This window comes from Patagioenas fasciata, chromosome 4 (genome assembly GCF_037038585.1).
Source record: "Patagioenas fasciata isolate bPatFas1 chromosome 4, bPatFas1.hap1, whole genome shotgun sequence".
Lineage (NCBI taxonomy): Eukaryota > Metazoa > Chordata > Aves > Columbiformes > Columbidae > Patagioenas > Patagioenas fasciata.
This window is the reverse complement of record NC_092523.1, coordinates 41,480,357-41,498,990: the sequence shown is the minus strand read 5'-3', so window position 1 is coordinate 41,498,990 and position 18,634 is coordinate 41,480,357. Positions and strand designations below refer to the sequence as shown.

General features: G+C 36.4%; 1 protein-coding gene across 6 annotated transcripts in view; it reads left to right on the top strand.

Annotated features, from left to right (window-relative positions):
• Positions 1-1,124: 1,124 nt before the first annotated feature.
• PALLD (palladin, cytoskeletal associated protein) overlaps positions 1,125-18,634 on the top strand; it is a 194,994-nt gene continuing 177,484 nt past the window's right edge. For all 6 annotated transcript variants that reach the window (XM_071807712.1, XM_071807713.1, XM_071807715.1 and 3 more), the window contains exons 1-2: positions 1,125-1,282; positions 4,265-5,308. In XM_071807712.1, coding sequence (XP_071663813.1) covers positions 4,266-5,308 — 1,043 coding nt within the window. In that variant the 5' untranslated portion in view covers positions 1,125-1,282; position 4,265. The remainder of the gene's footprint in view (positions 1,283-4,264; positions 5,309-18,634) is intronic.

Below are 18,634 nucleotides of genomic sequence, written 5' to 3'. Positions count from 1 at the left end.
TGTAACACCCATTTGGAGCTACAGTTTCTCCTATCTAGTCTAGAGAATTTGACTCCCAACAGGCTGTGATCTGGCAGAAACAATCCTACCTACATATTGGTTTTGTGATTATGTAATAAAGTCTGTAGATAAAATGAGTAGTCTTGAAGTTTAGTCCTCCTTTCGCTGAGCATTCAAAGGAAATGATGTGCCTGAAAAGGCACGAGTGTGCTCTTGGACGGAAAGATTTTCTTCCTTTAGAAAAAACTCTCACGGGAGTTCTTAATGAGGTGAAAGGACTTCCTTGGAAGTAAGTAAAGGACGGTTGACTGTGTTACTCTTTAAAATCTACAAGGCTATAGAAACCAGAAATGCATTTTGATTGTTTTAGTGTTAATATATCTGTCAGTTGTGCAGTTTTTTAGAGCATATGTGTTTTTTCAGTGTTGGTATGTGTGTGTGTCGTTTCTGAGGCAGATACTTCTTTTCTGATTATAAGATCACTTCATTTGAAATGTGAAAATTCAAGAGGTAAATTTAATTATACAGTGTAGTATAAGATTAATAATTATCTACTATTACAAAAAGAGGTACCATTTCTGCTGATAACTCTAAAAATATTAAGGGTCTTTTCCAACCTAAATGATTCCATGATTTTTCTTGTCCTGGAAGGATTTTTAAGGTACACAAGGAAGCTATTAGTTTCAAACCACTTCTAGTAGAAAAAGCATATTCTTTATTGTCATAAAAACAGTTTAAAAGTTAGGAATCGGTTATGACAAAATGCTGTAGAAATACATTATTTTTCAAAAATTAACTTTCACACACTGTGTTCTCTGACCTGTGGAGGTAGGCCCTTTGTAAACGAGCGAGATTCACATCCTAAAATTCCAGAATAATATTTTTAAACCACCAAAAGTACTGTGCTAAATACGATAAAAATTGCTCATTTAAATTAAGTTGCTCATTTAGATTAAGTTCTCCGACTCTCTGAGTAGTAAGTGCACAGAACTTTGTGCCACTTCCAGGTCCAACGTTGCTTCTGCTGGAATTCCAGATAGCGGCAGTCTGCTGAAACATGAGTTCAGTTACCAAATATAGATGAGTGGGGTAAGAATTACATAGTCACAGAGGACAGATGTAACACACAGGCCACAGTCTTCTCGATGCTTACCAAGGACCAAGCAATCTTTAGTGAATAGCTGGAGCCACTTTAAGCCTACTTAGATAAAGAAGGAAAAAAGCAACTTTACCTGCTATTAATTATACTTGAGATTCTTCATATTGGCCCATTCATTCTAAGGTCTGTTTTATATTTTCTGCTAAATTTAGTTATTGTACTTTGGGGAGTAATTTTGCAGGATTTCAAAATTCAGAGGAAAAGTATGTGACTTTTTTGTTCTAAAAAAACTTACTAGATACTCTTCTTTCATCATATTATTCATTTGAATGGATTTGCTTAGGGTTATATTTTTTTAAGCAGCAATTTTTCATTGGACAGGTTCTGCAAATTTAAGATGCTTATGCTTGAAATGAGTCCTTTGATTTTCTGTGATTTTCTATATTTCATTATTTATCTCTTCAATCTATTAGTTTGATTGATTATTCAATTGTTTTCTTTTTGTAAATTGTAATCTAGTAAATTTTGAATTTACTCTTTTTCATACTATTCCTTAGGGCATCTATATTATTTTCTGCGTAAATATTTAACTAGTGTGATATTGAAATGTGTATTTACTTGTCAGTAATTTTTAAATATACAGCAAATACTACCCCATAAATAGTTTACATGTAATAATGCTGGAAGCACAACTGCATGCTGATCTGCATGCAACACTGTATTCTATGTTTATGTCTTTAAATGATATGGTATATGGCTTTGCAGGTTACCTAATGAGTAATGATGATGAAAACTGTTATAAATACATTGTAGTGTAACTTGGAGAAGCTAGAAATAGCATTTGAAATTTCTAATTATGATCTTATATGCTACTTGATATGGCTAGCGATACTTCATCTCCAGTTCACTGTGGTTGCAAGTTGCTCTAAAAGAATAGTGGTTTTATGTATTACAGTGTGGCTGAAAAAAAGTCTTTATACTGGAAGCTTCCATTCAGCTGTCCGAAGCTAGACACACAAATCCATTTTTAGTCATCAGACCTTTCTCACCAAGAAGGCTTATCAGCATTAGAAATTTCCAATAACCAGTGTATGTTTAATTTTATCATCTTTATCTAAATACCCAGCTTCTGGTTGATTTACCTAAATTTAGGTATTGTGCTTTGAAAATTATGACATATGTAGCTGTAATATTTTTCTGATGAGTGACAAAACAGCATGAAACTGAGTAGTACATGGAGATACGATCATTCATAATACATTCATTTTAATCATCATGTCAGGTGGCTAGCAATAGGTTAAATTGTTCTGTGACCCATAACCCATTGAAACAACAGAGCAGCTTGGTCTTGGAAGTCAAAGAAGTTTATCTGAGTATGTAATGTGTCACTTTGAGATGTGAGCAAGCTAGGAACCAGTATGAATCAGATTTAAATAAATATATCATTTGAATCACAGATATCTACAAGTTGTATAACTAGTAAACCACCGTGTTTGTTCACTTTAGCACAAAGTGTTAAAAAATAACTAAGATTAAGGAGACAGAAACTCTCCAGGTTCAACACGTGGTTCTCTGGCAGCTGTCCAGTTTATGCCGTAACAGCTGAGCCTCTAGACCAACTGTTTGCTTGGCTTCTCAAATTCATTCTTTAAAGCTGCTATGTGGTAGTCATTTATACTGTATATACCTTTTTAGATTCTGTTGACAAGAGATTGCCATGGTAGCTAAATTTGTTGCCCTGTAAACACAGATAAAAGGAAAGAAAAATGTAATCCCAAAGAATAAGCCTATCACTGTACTCTGTAAAAACATGTATCAAGTCCTAAAATGTTTCTGTTCCCTTATACTTCTCTTTTATGTGTTGAGTTGTGATCTGTTGGCAAGACAAGCAGGCATATCAAGAGATGCATATGCCAGGCCAACTATTCCAGTAATCTCTCAGTCAGTTAATGACTACATGCTGGGTAAGCCCTGGTGAAGTGACTAAAGGTAATTGGAGCTTTCACAAGCTGATGTAAAATACATCCGAGTGCATCTCCTGACCATCAAGCCACCTATCTATCAGTGGAGAAATGGTTTAGACCATAGAGATAACACACATTTTTAAAAACCTTGTGCATAAGAAATCTCATAGAAATTATTGTAAGTGAATTTTCAAGCGTTATTTAAAAAGCCGATGTTCAACTTAATTAAATGGATCACAGAAGTAACCATTGCTTCTAAGATGAGATGACTCACAATCTAGTGACCAGCAGGACGAATAAATTTCTATAAGAAGAGTTTCAGGTAGATCCTTCCCTTGGGAAAAATGTGGTTACCTGTTTCTTACTGGCTTTACAGAGACAGAGAACACTCATTCTAAAATCATGTGGGAAAACTGGAGATGTATGGATGCTTCTGTACTTTGTGAAACTGGTACAGAATATGCATAATATGCTTTATACACTTACATGGTGTAGGGTGACACATAGGTTGTGAAACCTATTTCTTTCGTGTTTTATTTTTAGCATGTGGTAGTTGGATGTTCCACTTACTGGTGCAGAGAAAAGTGCTACTAAGTTGTTTTGAAAGGTAACAAGTTTAAATCATTAATGAAAGAAGACAATTAGTATTAAAAACATTAGTAACTTTAAACAGGAAGGATAACTTGGAATTTCTAATCCAGACATACTTGTGTAGATTGTCAAAATGGTTTCAATTAGACCAAAGTTTTCCTCTTGGAATTTGATGGTTTAGTGACTGAAAGGCAGTATTAAAGGTATGAGAAAAGTAAATATATTCTCCAAATCATCAAAAGTCTAAAACCAGGAAAAGTAAAGTGCAATAGCATTGATATGAAATAATCAATCAGATGTGAAATAACAAATCACTCAGATTGGCCCGGTGGAATTCAGCTTTGTGCTAGGCAGTATACAAAGGATGTCTTCATAGTTCTGAAGGAAGATGCATGAGAAATATTACTCTTAAGTACTCTCATTTCCACCTAGACAATTTGCAGCCCTGGCCCATTCTAACAGAAATTAAGATTTATGGTATTTCATGCATCATTGAGTTCTGCACTTCTCCAGGTTTTGTGTCTAGCTTACGGGAACCAGGCCATAACAGGGATTTATATTAACAAGTTCTCTTTTTTTTTTTTTTTTTAATTGTATTTGTGTCTTCCAGGATGCAAGAGAGAAGCTGTAGCCAGTCATTGCCTCTTTCTTTGATGCTGAAGAAAGTTTACTGTGCAGAGAAAGGCACCAATAAGGGATATCCTGAAAATATGTCAGAAGCTTCATCCTATCATGACTATTTCTGTGATTCCCTACCAGACACACAGAATGGGGAATTTTCAAATGAACTTTCTGCCTTCCTTACCCAAGAGGAAATATGCAAGAGCCTTGACATAGCTCGGGAAGCCATTGCCAGTTCCATGAAAGAGGATCAGAAAGCAGCACCAGAGTTTACTCATTTCAACACCTTTCTTTCTAGCAATTCAGAAAATTCTTCTTTCAGGGGTACCAAATTTCAGGAGCAAGATGCTGTACAGAGGCCTCAAGCAAGCAGTCTGACTTCATCTGCTGTAAGTGACGTTCTCCCAAGGAAGTGGAAAGAGCAATCCATTGCACCTCAAACAGCAAGTAGTGTTGTCGCGGTTCCCAGGAGACAAACAAGCACCTCACCTTTGCTAACTGCTAGTCCCAGCTTCATTAGAAGCCTGAAACATCCAGAGAAAGATGGCCCAGGTGTACCTGAGACAAGTCCAACACCTGAACTTGCATCCCAGGAAGAAGTTCCTTTCAGGAACAAGCTATGTGACAAAGCTGCCACATTCATAGAAGAATTGTCATCTATATTTAGACAGGCAGCAAAGACACGAGGCCGCAGTCCTGATGGGGACTCTTCTTCTCCAGACAGTGGATACTTGTCTCCTAAAAAGAAACAACTACCCATAAGTACCTCAGTGAGTCAGGAGTCTGACAAGCCACATCAAGATACTGAGCCTGAGGCAATATTACCTGGGGTTCATCTGAATGGAGAGCACTTTTCTGAAAAGGAGAAGGTCACTCAGAGTGAAGTGGTCCTTTGCCATCCTTTCATCAACATGGAAGAGAATCGAACTTCACCACCTCAATTCACTCAGAAGCTCCGGAGCCAGGAAGTTGCTGAAGGAAATAAAGTACTACTGGAGTGCAGAGTTGCTGGCAACCCAGTCCCTGATGTCAGGTAAGCATGTGCCTTTTGATCAAGGCACCAGATATAATCTTCTGATTGGAGAAGATACTCAATGCCAAGTATCACAGTGAACCTTCTTAGAGGTAATCACATAAGAGTGGATCACACAGGGGTTAGTAAACACATGGAATAACAGATTCTGACCTCTTCATTTCTCTAGAGTGTTTCATTATTTTCTGCTTGGGAAATGAAGTTCTACTTGATTGAAGAGCCACATGGCAAATTTAGAAACAGAATTAGCTCTAACAACATTCTGTGTGACAGTCACCTCATTAATCTGGGTGAAAGAATTCACAATTTGCCCCTGAAGAGCATATATCAGGCAGTTGATACAGTTTTTACTCTCAGTTAATTAGAATGTCTCCAGGCCCCATACCAATGGGATTTGGGGGTCTATACTATGAGATAACCTAAAACTTTCTAAATCTAGTCAAGTACTCTCTTGTGTGAGACATTTCCAGAAGATATAAAGATGTTCCCCATTTCAAAACTTATTTCGATACTTTGTAGTGACATTTATGTGCACTTGCTTTTTTCAATGACAAAACATAGAGTGACTGCTGCATAAGTTTGTTTTTACATGTTTTATTTTTAATACGAAAAACTCATAATACCTTCCACTGTCTTCCTTTCCTTGTAAAGCTAATAGAAATCAAGCTCACCCAGAACTGCATAAACAGTGTTTGCCACTCCACAGGTCTGAGCCTTAATGCTAATATGATTGCCTAACACACATGTGGCTAGATTATACCTCTAGTTTAAGAGTTCGTCACAACCTACTTTCATTTAAGGTCAACTAAGCATATTCGACGTTCTCAAAGGAAAATTTTGTCCCAAAAGACCAGTTTCAGCAGGATAGAATTTGTAGTTCCCCATTCAGAGCTTCCTTCAAGATTATTTAGTTACATCTGAAGACTCTTTGAATGTTCTCAACATTTTCCTAGAGGAACATAGTAATCACTCTCCTGTAACACTTGTTGTGCTTTAAATTTATTTGTATCTTTTGCTGTGAAGTCTTTCAACACTTTGAAATTACTAATATTTTGCATTGAGTTACCTCTGATTACTTGCAGACAGTTGCATGTATAGGTCTCACAGCTATGCAGGCTTAGGAATTCATATCCATCACTAAACAGTATCTTCATACATACCGTAACTGATCTTCTCATTTGAAATCAGTCTTTATCATATTTTTAGAATTTGTACCTCTTGGTTCAGGAATAAACAGAGCTGTCAGTTTGAAAATTTTAGACGTTTGTCAACAAAATTTAAAAACACACAAACATTCTTAAGAAAGTTTCTTACTAAGAAAGCAAGAGACACGAAGTTGTGGTTTGGTTTGGGGGTTTTTTGGTGATTTTTTTGGTGGGTTTTTGTTTGTTTGTTTATTTTAGAATACTACTTATCAAGTCATATGAAACACTGTTTTCGCCACCATCAATCTATCAGTTACAAGATTTATTTTGTGGGATGAAAATGATCTTAGAATAGACAGCGCAGAGGCGTGGAGGATCTCTAAAACCAGAATTACTAAATGCCCATTACATTGAGCCTAGGGTCAACCGGCATTTAGTTTCATATCACAACAACAACAAAAAAAACCTTACTAGTGATATCAGACTGACATATTCTGTATTTCCTGCCATTGGTACAAGTACAGTTCTATTCAGAACCAATTATAAGTTATTTCTTTCTTTTATGAAATACAGGCAGTTTACGTGAGCTTGACAGCAGCAATGAGGTTACAGTGTTTTAATAGCAAAGATGCACTGTTGTAATGCTTCGGTATCTCACTGCTCTTATTTTATCTGGTGGACCATCAGTCTTCAGTGATACAATTCCAGGACCACACATAAATATTGTCTGAACTAGAAAGTTGTGTACAAGCTATGAAGTTTTTTTCCTTAGGTCTCTTACATCATTATATTCATTACAGTGGCTGCTAATATCAAGATATGTACAAGAAATGTATGAAAAAGCTTTATGTTTTTTAAATTTTAATGTGAACTCTGTTTTTCTGAATCTAAACTCTTCCAGAATCATTAAAGGAGAAGGCAAATCTTGATCACTGAGCAGAATGAGTCATGACACAATAGATGATTTTAAAATTCACTATACTTTTAAGTAAACTCAGGAGTATCAATTAATTTGTAACTTTTGGTTTATTTTGCTTTTTTGAAACCCGTAATTGTGCTATGTTATTAGTCTGCAGATACAACCGTTGTTGAATCATAACAAATTTGCTTCATGCCAGCTTCTCAGTGTCTTGCAAAGCTCCTTGACAGTCAGTTCATACACTTGCATGGTCCACTCTCAAGTTGGTTTTATTTAGTAATTATTAATAAATTTCCATCTGGCAACAGCACACAAAATTATGAATATACTCGAAGACCTATTGCTTACTAACAAAAAATTACTTTTAAAAATTTTCCACTAAAAATGCGTTTCCCCTTTAGCCTCTATTTCATTGTAGATCTTCAAGAGAAGAAAAATACGGCAGCTGTAACTCAAAAAACTGTTCATTTTGGCAGTCAATACAGTTCTCCAGCGGGACCTTGCTGTAATGACGCTGCCGTGCTGCAGAGGTCACTCGCACACAGCACAGGCTGGGCTCTGCCAGGCCGGGCTTCTTCCCGAGGGCTGGGCCCCACAAGGGGGAAGCGCAGAACCCGCCGCTATTGAGCGCTGCTGGGGAGCTCACAGAACAAAAGCCAAGATTCGTTCAGTGGTTAAAGAGACCGGGCTCACCGTGTAAGGACATGGCGAATACTTGCGCGATGTTTGGGTTAGACTGCAAAGTCCTGTCTCTGAATCTTGGGGAAAGAAGGGGATTCTCTCCTTTAGAAGATAAGAAAGTATGTACAAAAATTAGTGGTGGACTCTAGACTATAACAACATTACTAGGAACTTCTGAACAGTTACGTAATATCACCTGTTCACATCACACCCTATCTTGCTGGAGCTGAAAGAGTTTTATGGTATATCCTGAATATCCAGTAAACAGCTAATATGTTGCAGTGGAAAAACATAAGCCTATTGAAAACCACTGATGTATTGCAGAGCAAGTGAAGAATGCTTGCTGTTTGTGTCACTTTTAGGAACATTTCTGTAAATTTGATTTTTATATGGCTAAAGAAAGAAACTCAAATATCAATGATACAATATTAGTTAACCATTCTCATGTGTTTTGGTAATTAAAATAATGTAGTTTTCTAAAGCACTGTACTTAGAAAACCGTTCCAATAGTCTGAATTTCTGATTTGTAATGCCTTTGAAAAAAATCTTTGGAGCATTATCATATGAATTGGATTTAATTACGTACTGTTTTCGGAGGAAACTGGCATTAAACGTTTTGTGAAAAGTGCTGAATAGGTAGAAGACAGAAATGGATATTGACATTATTGCCAAAAGAAGGGCTATAGAACAAGCTGAACAGTTACCTGGTCTGTGAGGCATAATATCCAGCCACTTAGCACATGCAAAACTTACTGAACAGGAGATGCGTATATAGGCATAAGCAAAGATTACTACAGTCTGTACATTTGCACACAGCAATAAAATCTGCAGAACTCAGGCTTCGGTTGTTCTGATTTTTCCCAGAAAAGCCAGTTTCAATAACATAGCCACTACAAATAATATCTCTGGAACTCTATACGGTGTGATAAAAGTAGAAAGCAATTGGTGGGGGGTGGGAGGGGGTGTTTGTTTGTTTGTGGGCTTTTGGTTTGTTTATTTGTTGTGGGGTTTTTGTTGTGTTTGTTTTGTTTTGTTGTGGGTTTGGGTTTGCTTTTTGTTTTTTTTTTTTGTCTCAGCTGGGAGGAAAATAACCAGAAGCTGTAGTTCCTAAAGTCATGATAAAATAATACACGTTTTATGGTGAAAAAAAAAAGCACTATGTTGTTGTTTTTCCCAGCAATCAATAAGTTGTCCAGCCTAATAACAACCACAGCTGATATTGAGGCAGAATAAAGCACTGGTGGCCATGCATTCATCCAAGTCATCTACAGCAGAGCAAAAGGCCTTCAAAAGAAGCTACTTAGATATTTCAGACTGTTTAGCATTTTACTGTTTTTCTGTGCATCACATTTTAAACTGGAACCCAATAATTGTTATAACTGGCTTTCTTCCCTTTTCATAGCTTTCTTGCAGTTAAACTTTCCAAAGTCTTCAACCTATCCAAATTCAAGGTAGACTTCTTCTTTAATCTGCTACCCTTCTTACGAGGCTAAGGATAACAAGATTACAGAATCTTATTGTAAGCAAAGAAACCACCAAATGTAGTGTAAGAACAAAGTTTATATTCGAAGATTTTGTGACTAAGAAGGTCTCTTAAATTTCAAGTTCCTTGGATGTTAATAGCTGTATCATATAGAAAGTAAAAACTGTATTATAGTTTGAGTGACTAATCTTCACTAAAGTAGCTTTGTTCTACAAGGGTAAAATACATAAACTTTGACAGAAGGACTTTAACTAGAATCTTAGGGTTGAATCAGTCAAGAAAACAATCAGTTAAATTTCAAGAACCACTAGATTTCCTCAAAATTAAATCCCTAACTTACTAGTTCTACTAGCAGAAAATTGAATATCTAACAACAAAGATTTTGTCACTGGTCAGAACAATTTTAACATTGCTGAACAACCCAGATTCTAATCTTAGGACATAGCAAAGTAGGCTAGTTTGAGAAGTTCTAGGATATGTGTCTTCTAAAGAAGGTCTAAAGCATATAAAGTATAAGTTGAAACAGAAATTTTCTATATTATTCTCACAACCATTGTATCAGTCAGTAGCTCCCCTTCAAAGCACGTCAACAGTGCGGTACTTAAAATACCCAAGTGAGCACTGAGCCAGCTAAAGCACATACCTACTGGGACCTCTTCAACATTTTCCTCACTACCCGAATATTTAATTACTTCTGAGGTCTGCTTTGAACTGTAAGTTATGACTGTTCACCCAGATTCTGTAGCACAACGGATATTGAAACGTTTTGTGCAAAGTGTATTCTCTTCCATCTTCAACAGCAAAGCGAACAAACTGCCCCTCCCCACCCCCTCAAAGGAAAACAAACAAACCACAACACTTCCTACATACTACATGTCAAGAACAGAGAATGCTTTCTTTGCCTTAAGGAATCTGTTCTTATTATAACTCTTTATCTTCTCATAAGTGTTGTTTACTTAAATTTCATTGTATCAAGGAGCTAGAATCCCCACCTAGAAACATTTCTGGCATGTAATCCAGAACTGGTTTTAGAAAATATAGAAACAAATACGACTACAATACACTTATAAAAAAACCCAGTGATCTTGATGTCTACAACTTCACAAAACTTATCCAGTTTTACAGCCTTTAAAAGCTTTGAAGTCTAAAACCGTGTAATAAGCTATGTTTCCACCATAGTCTTCCTATAATAAAGAGTGTGATGCCCCAGTACTCTAATCAGGCACAGCTGCACAGAATATCGATCATCAGGTTAAGTAATGCTTAACACAGATGCACACAGCTGGGAGGAAATCCAGGTGTACAAGACAATAGTGACTGAACTACCTACAGTTGGTAAATTTTTAAGTCTTGGGAATGTGAAGGGTATTACAGATGCAGTTTCTGCTTCTTTACTAGGCCTGATTTCAGGTAGGAGAACTGCAGTTTCAAGAGACCATTCGGTTTTGTTTCTTGAAGTCTCTCATTGTGTCTATTTTGTGGTTGTAACGAAACACACTAGTGACTTGGTAGGAGATGCAAGTGTTTTGTAATGGTAAGGCTTTACTACTTTTTTTTTCAATAAGCTATGAATAGGTATTTATATATGTGTCGTAATGGAATATATGTAACAACATGTTTGATAATTCTAGGTATCCTTAGCTCAAAAAAAAAAGTGTTTCTTGGGTGTGTTCCTCACTTTTTTTTTTTGTATAAGCTCTTTAATAGTTATCTTCAGAACTGTTCCTTTTCCATTCCTCAAATCTTAACTATTCAGGTTAGAACCAGGTGGTTCAGGTCCTGTTTTTCGAATCTTTTCAGAAGCTTAAATACATACTTGTCTTGTTCAAGATGGAAGCTTTAGTGAAACCATTTTATGATGAACTTGTTTGAAGTATTAGTTAATTACATTCTTATTTGCTAGCCCAAGAACTAAACTTTCTTCTGAACCATTAGATGTTTAATGCGTCTTAACAGCAGACTTTGTACTAGACTATAAGCATCATGGTAGCTATAGTGATTGGAGAAATACTTTATAAAAGATTGAAAGGATTAGTATGTGCTCTAAGTAGCAGGAGAGAGCTCTTGTGACTTAGAAGACATTAACAGCCAAATCTATTATTCTTATACAGTAAAAATATTTTATTGAGGTTTAATGTGATTGTCACATTATTTCTTATATGTGTGTTTTAAAATGAAGCTCACTCTTTTTTGAGAGAGGATAGAAATAGATAAAAATTCTGTCACAAAAACTGAAGTACAGCTTTGTGCCAGAGATAGTATTGACTACACAAATGGTTTATTTCTGAATCTTTGCAGTTTTTGTTATTGAGAATTGTCATTTAAACTTGTCCAAATTCATTACTAATATTGTAATTATAGTAGAGTTTCTCTCGTCTTATTTTTCCATGTTTTAGCACACCTATATCCTCATGTGTTTCTCTAGATGCTCTAGCAACCTTACAGCTATATCAGAGACCTGCTCGTTTTAGTGTTTTTATTCAGGTATTCATAGTTCTAGGATGAAGTGACATGTTTCATTTTAACTGAAACTAATGTACAAAGTATTTTAACAACATTTAAGCACAGTAATTTCATTACGTTTAATTTTTTCCTTTGATCCTGGATTTCTGTTCACTGTGTGTATTTGTGGTGGTTTTACTTTAGTTTAGTTTATTACCAAATGCAATACTTTACAGTAAGAATCCATCTATTATAAAAAACTTCTCTAACTTACACAATAGTTTCTATTCCATTCATTCACAGTGTTGTTATAATTGTTTATTAATGTTTAGAACAGGGTGACAAGAAATAGTGGTTCTTTGTTACTATGCAACCTTTTGTAAACAAGAAGTGTTCCCAGAATATTTTGTATTCACTTCCAAGGGAGACAGTTGATGGAGTTGGATGTTAAACTTCTTCCAAATATAAACATTTTTCTTGTATTCTCCCCATAGTCTGGCTGGTTTTCTTTATGAAACTATTTTTTCCAATAAGTGTACTTTTATACAGAAATTTACAATGCTCTTTTACTAACGATTTCAGAGTAGAATTGCACTAATCTCTCTTCTTACTAATCTGCAAAGAGAAAGTACTTGTTAAGAATGGAGGAAGATTTTTCCACCTAAGGAGTTTCTTGGATCAGAAAACGTTATTTTTGTAGATTTGGGTATTTTTACGTGCATGGAACATTGAAGACCATCTGAAAGTATAAACAGTGTGTGTAATATTGAGTATAGATAAAAAAGTTAGCCATTTTAATCTGGTAGTACATTCATTTCAGAAATCTGTTCAGCAGTAACATGTCATTTAGTATTTTAATTGCATTCAAATTAAAATATAATATCTATAGATATTAAAACAATATGTCAACATCCTCCGTATTTTTCTGTCACTTATATTTTTTCTTGGTCCTCATATGTCAATAATCTTGTCTTTTTCTTTTTCCTTCACTTATGAGTCAAACTAATAGCTATTTGCAGTCTTGACCTTCTTATTCTTGTAGCCCTTCTTCACCTCTCATTTATTTCCTTTTATACTCTTGGTTTATTGGACCATGCTATGCCATTCTTATGTCTTGAATTTTGTTTGTCTGCTTTTGTTGATTTGGGATGAGGCCTGTCCATCTCCAGGCGTTCCTTGGGTTTCAGTTTCCTTCGGGGCCAATCTGGTATGTAATGTTGAAAGTCACTTCAGTGACTTCTAAAACTGCTTCTTATTCTGTTTGTCTTAGAACAGAGCTCTGGTCTAGTGGGTCTCATTGGGGAAGCAAGGATTTATACCCTAGTGCAAATGGTTAAACTATTGCGGTGGCTGCCTGTAGTAATTTGTGGCCTGCAGGTTTGAAGTAGATAACTTGTGTCTTTCAAATGTTTCCTTTTCCATTCTCCATTTTGTGGCAGTTAAAGTTCACACTGGCTGAATTTTCTGCATCTTGGTGAAAACATGCAGTGGATATAAGGCCTATTTAGGTCATATACTTAACTGCTTTAAAAATAGTGTGACATATCTGAAAAATGCTAGTAGTGCAGCAGTTTTCTTAACTCATAATAATAAGTTAACTCCCCCTCTGCTCTGCCCTGGTGAGACCACACCTGGAATATTGTGTCCAGTTCTGGGCCCCTCAGTTCAAGAAGGACAGGAAACTGCTGGAGAGAGTTCAGAGCAGGGCAACAAAGATGATTAAGGGACTGGAGCATCTCCCTTGTGAGGAAAGGCTGAGGGACCTGGGTCTCTTTAGTTTGGAGAAGAGGAGACTGAGGGGTGACCTCATTGATGTTTATAAATTCATAAAGGGTGAATGTCACGAGGGTGGATCCAGGGCTCTTACCGGTGACAACCAACGGTAGGACAGCAGGTGATGGATTCAAACCGGAACACAAGAGGTTCCACTTACATCTGAGTAGAAACTTCTCTAGTGAGGGTGACAGAACACTGGAACAGACCGCCCAGGGGGGTTGTGGAGTCTCCTACTCTGGAGACATTCAAAACCTGCCTGGACACATTCCTGTGTAGCCTCATCGAGGTGTTCCTGCTCCAGCAGGGTGATTGGACTAGATGATCTTTCAAGGTCCCTTCCAATCCCTAACATTCTGCGATTCTGTGTGATAAGTAATACTCTGTTTACCTTAGACCCACAAGTATGTTGGAAAGAGGATTATTATGTTTCATCACACTAATTAAGAAGAGCATTTAGGAGACTCTTGCACTATATGATAACCAAATATTTTATTTTGATGGGGATTTTTTTTGTCATTGCTGCCTAAAACCGTATAGTATTTAAATTGGTATCTGGAGAGCCGGGGTATTTTGTAGGTGAAATGACCTTTATAAAGTCCAGATTGTGATCATGGGATAATTTATGAAAGTCTTATAAAATAAACAGATTTCTAGTTCAAGCATAACTTAGTCTGAGAAATCCATTGGTGTTACAAAATGAATATTCAAAGATCTAAAACTGAGAATGTGTGGGTATGGTTGGGGGTGTGGTGTGGCTGGGGGACGCACAGACTGTGTGCTTGTTCACTTCTTATATGGATAAAAGCCCCAAGGAGGAGCTATAGATCCTGGATTTAGATAATGGGTTATTCTTACATTTCATTTATTTCTTGTCTCTGTAGAAGAGTTTTGACTATGTGACGTATGCATTTTCTCACCTTTGTTATACAGGCTCTGTGCATCACCAGGCTCTCTTTCTTCAGGCCTGTATGTTTAGCATTTTTCATGAACACTGAAATATCTTTTGTAGTTTACGTTTTAGAAAATAGCAGACTTTGTTTTCTGTTTTCCATTCTGAAAACAGGAATAATAAAACCTGTTAAGTGTATGAAGATGGGTGTTATAAAAGGCAACTGTACAAAAAAAAAAAAAAAAAGATAATTGTTGAAACTTAGCTAGGTTCATTCTTTCAAATTGCATTTAGGAAAAGAATTCCAGCTCAGTTACTTTATTTTTCTCTGTCTATTTATGAATACTAATGTCACTGTCTTGGTGTATTTCTGATTACATTACTGAAAGTTTAAAAGAATCTTGGTTCACTACATTGCTTCTTTGTTCTGCTTTGTCTGCCTCTCAGCAAAAGTATGCAGTTCTTATGTTCCCTGCTAATGCTCCATAAATAAATAACATATTAACTAGTATTTATAAGAAGACTCAAAGATGGATGAAAATGTTATCGAAGTGCATTTTAAACTTTTTCTATGCTTGACAGCTAACATGAAAAGATTAAAAGTAAATTCATTAAAATTACATTTCTAAAATAAGAAAAAAATGTGCTATTATCTGCATAGTGAAAAAACATGTAAGGAATTTTTGCCTTTATTTACATAGGAATTGAATGAGATTTGGATGAACTCTAAAATAATAAGGCACCACATGTCTTCAGAAAGCTCTTTCACTATACTTGCTGTGTCCATAGTAAATAGTTTCAGTTTAAAAACTAAGCTTAATTGAATTAGTTTTAAAACAGAGGTTTCCAAAAAAAAAAGTGGTGCTGAAATAGGGCCAGAGGCAATATTCCAAGATGCTGCTTTTACCTTGTCTTTTAGGATTTATTTGTATAAGTCTTACATGTGGTCCCTGAACCTTGCCAGTATTGTGCAAAGCATTAATAGCCAAGATGTCTGACAATGAGGAAATACATCAGCAATCTGCTTGTCACAGACTGATTGAAAGTATCAATCTATGAAAACGGAAACTTAATCTAGAAGCTAAGTAGAACAGAGGTGGGAATGAACTCATGTTTTGGGAGTGGACTGCTTTATTTGTACTGAAATGTGAAGAGAAATGAGTGAGGATTTTCATGGAGAGAAACATTTGGAGTTGGTAATTCTGGTATCACAGAATCACAGAATGATGGGGATTGGAAGGGACCTCGAAAGATCATCTAGTCCAATCCCCCTGCCGGAGCAGGAACACCTAGATGAATGTGTCCAGGTGGGTTTTGAACGTCTCCAGAGTAGGAGACTCCACAACCCCCCTGGGCAGCCTGTTCCAGTGCTCTGTCACCTGCACTGTGAAGAAGTTTCTTGTCATATTTAAGTGGAACCACCTGTGTTCCAATTTGCACCCATTGCCCCTTATCTTACCATTGGTTGTCACAGAGAAGAACCTGGCTCCATCCTTGTGACACTCACCTTTCACATATTTATAAACATTAACGAGGTCACCCCTCAGTCTCCTCCAAGCTAAAAAGACCCAGCTCCCCCAGCCTTTCCTCATAAGGAAGATGCTCCACTCCCTTAATCATCTTTGTTGCCCTGCGCTGGACTCTCTCCAGCAGTTCCCTGTCCTTCTTGAACTGAGGGGCCCAGAACTGGACACAATATTCCAGGTGTGGTCTCACCAGGGCAGAGTAGAGGGAAAGGAGAACCTCTCTCGACCTGCTAACCACCCCCCTTCTAATAGACCCAGGATGCCATTAGCCTTCCTGGCCACAAGGGCACAGTGCTGGCTCATGGTCATCCTGCTGTCCACCAGGATCCCCAGGTCCCTTTTCCCTACACTGCTCTCCAACAGGACATTCCCCAACTTATGATTACTTACCAATGTTCAACAAGTATGCAGTGCTATTCCAAATCCTATTTAAAATATTATGCTTAATATTCTTTGACATATTTGCTCATTTGCCTAAAGGCAATACCACATCTTGGATTGCTTAAGTTTCTTATGGATAATTACAGCAATTTAATAACATTACTTAAACAGGACATAGCTTTGTAAGATACAATATGTCGCTTTTTCGATACAAATTAAGTAAATGCAATTATCACTTCGAAACTTGATGGTTTAAAAATTCTTTCCTAATAAAAACCTTCATCATGTCTGAAATATACTCTGTAAACGTATTCTTGACAAAGTGAAAACTAACTTTAGAGATCTCAGTGATGAAGTTGAACAAATAGGACTTTTCTGCTAACATTCACAGCTGATGACTGAAAATGCTAGACTTCAGTTCATGCAATTGGAGCTGACAGAGCTTAGAGGAAGATGGAGAAGGCTATGGATTAAAAGTTTATAATAGACCAAAGATAGAAGAAGCATAGTTAAACAGCAGTGAAAATTGAGCTTATTTTATTAGTAATAGAACCCCTATGGAAAGTGTGTTCTTTTAACAAGTGTTGCAGTTTGATAGGGCTCTGTTAAGTGGTCTGTAAATGTGGGTCATTTAATAGGCCCTGGGTTTCCCCTTTCAGCCTATGCAAAGTGAAAGAAAGGACTAAAAGAAATTCCGTTGTCTACCTGCTCCCTGTCACTTATGAAAACGAGAGAGTAAGTCCTTTCATAAAATCTGTATTTCTTTCCCTGAGCAGAAAGATGTAAAGTAAGTGGGAAAGTTAAGGCATTAACAGTGCTTTGTTTTTATACCTTGTACAAGCATGGTCACATTTTGAAGTGAGTGGTGCAAGAATAGCAGTAAATAGACCTATTATTTCTGTAAATCCATTTAAAATCTTCCTTTCACTCTGTGGTCACTCTGATCAACAGTGGAGTTGGTAGAAATAAATAAATAGATAGAAGTCTTGGATAGCTTTTTAGGGTATGTGGGAGTGATGTTCAAGGGATATAATGATGAAAGAATATTATTGTTCCTTCTTTAGACAGAACTTTACAAAACCTCTGAACATGCAAGTTTAGCTTTGCACAGAATACATCTTCACTGAGGTGTTGTCACCTTAGACACGTAACTGTTTTTTAGTTTTTATCTTCTAGAAAACTTTCATTTATTACATTAATTCATGGAACTTAATTGCTACTTTGTGCTTGTGTCAATTGCCTGATCTGAGGCAATTCACAAAAGGAGAATTGATCAGTAGGAATAGTCGAAAAATTGCAAACACCTGAAATAGTAAGAGACTTGCTTAAGTAATGAAAACTTGAATCAGTATCTATATGACATGTTTCTGTAAATCAGGAAATGAGCAGGCTTCTTAAATACACACCAAGGTAAACTGGGTAGAGAAGAGATGCTATTGTATGAAATAAACCAGGAAGAATAATTCAACTATATAATTTCACATGTATATATGAAGATACCTTTAAGTTGTGGAAGGGGCAAATGCCTGCATGGAAATATCTTGTCTGATGTACTGAAGTACTTCATGTCAAAGTGCTTGTTGTAGACCAGACACTAAGAACCCTAATTTCCTTAAATAAACTCTGCTACAGTTAGTGTGACACTATTCAGTGTAGATGAGTACACAACTCAAGGAGTAGTGTGAACTCAAATAGGTCAGACTTCCTGTGGGAAATGGTAATAAGTTGAAATGCTTGGGAGTTGGAGTTAATTAGCAGGTAGAATCACTCCTAAACCACTGGGTATTTTCAGCTACCTGCAGGTCAAACCAAGTAGAGGACTTCAATTTTTGTGCAACAAGTCTATTATGAAGACAGGTTTCTTTTAGTCCAACACTAACATGCTGCTTCATATCAAAGTCGTTAATTGTTCCATCTTGTTAATAATGTATACTTGCAGTGTATGCATGCATTAATGTAAAAAAAATAATTAATACTTTTCAGTAGTGCCTTAGTAGTCCCTTTCATCTGAGCATTTCAGTGCTTTATAAACAGCTTGTATAACATGTGAACAGCTTTTGTTTATCTCCTGTTATTTGATAAGG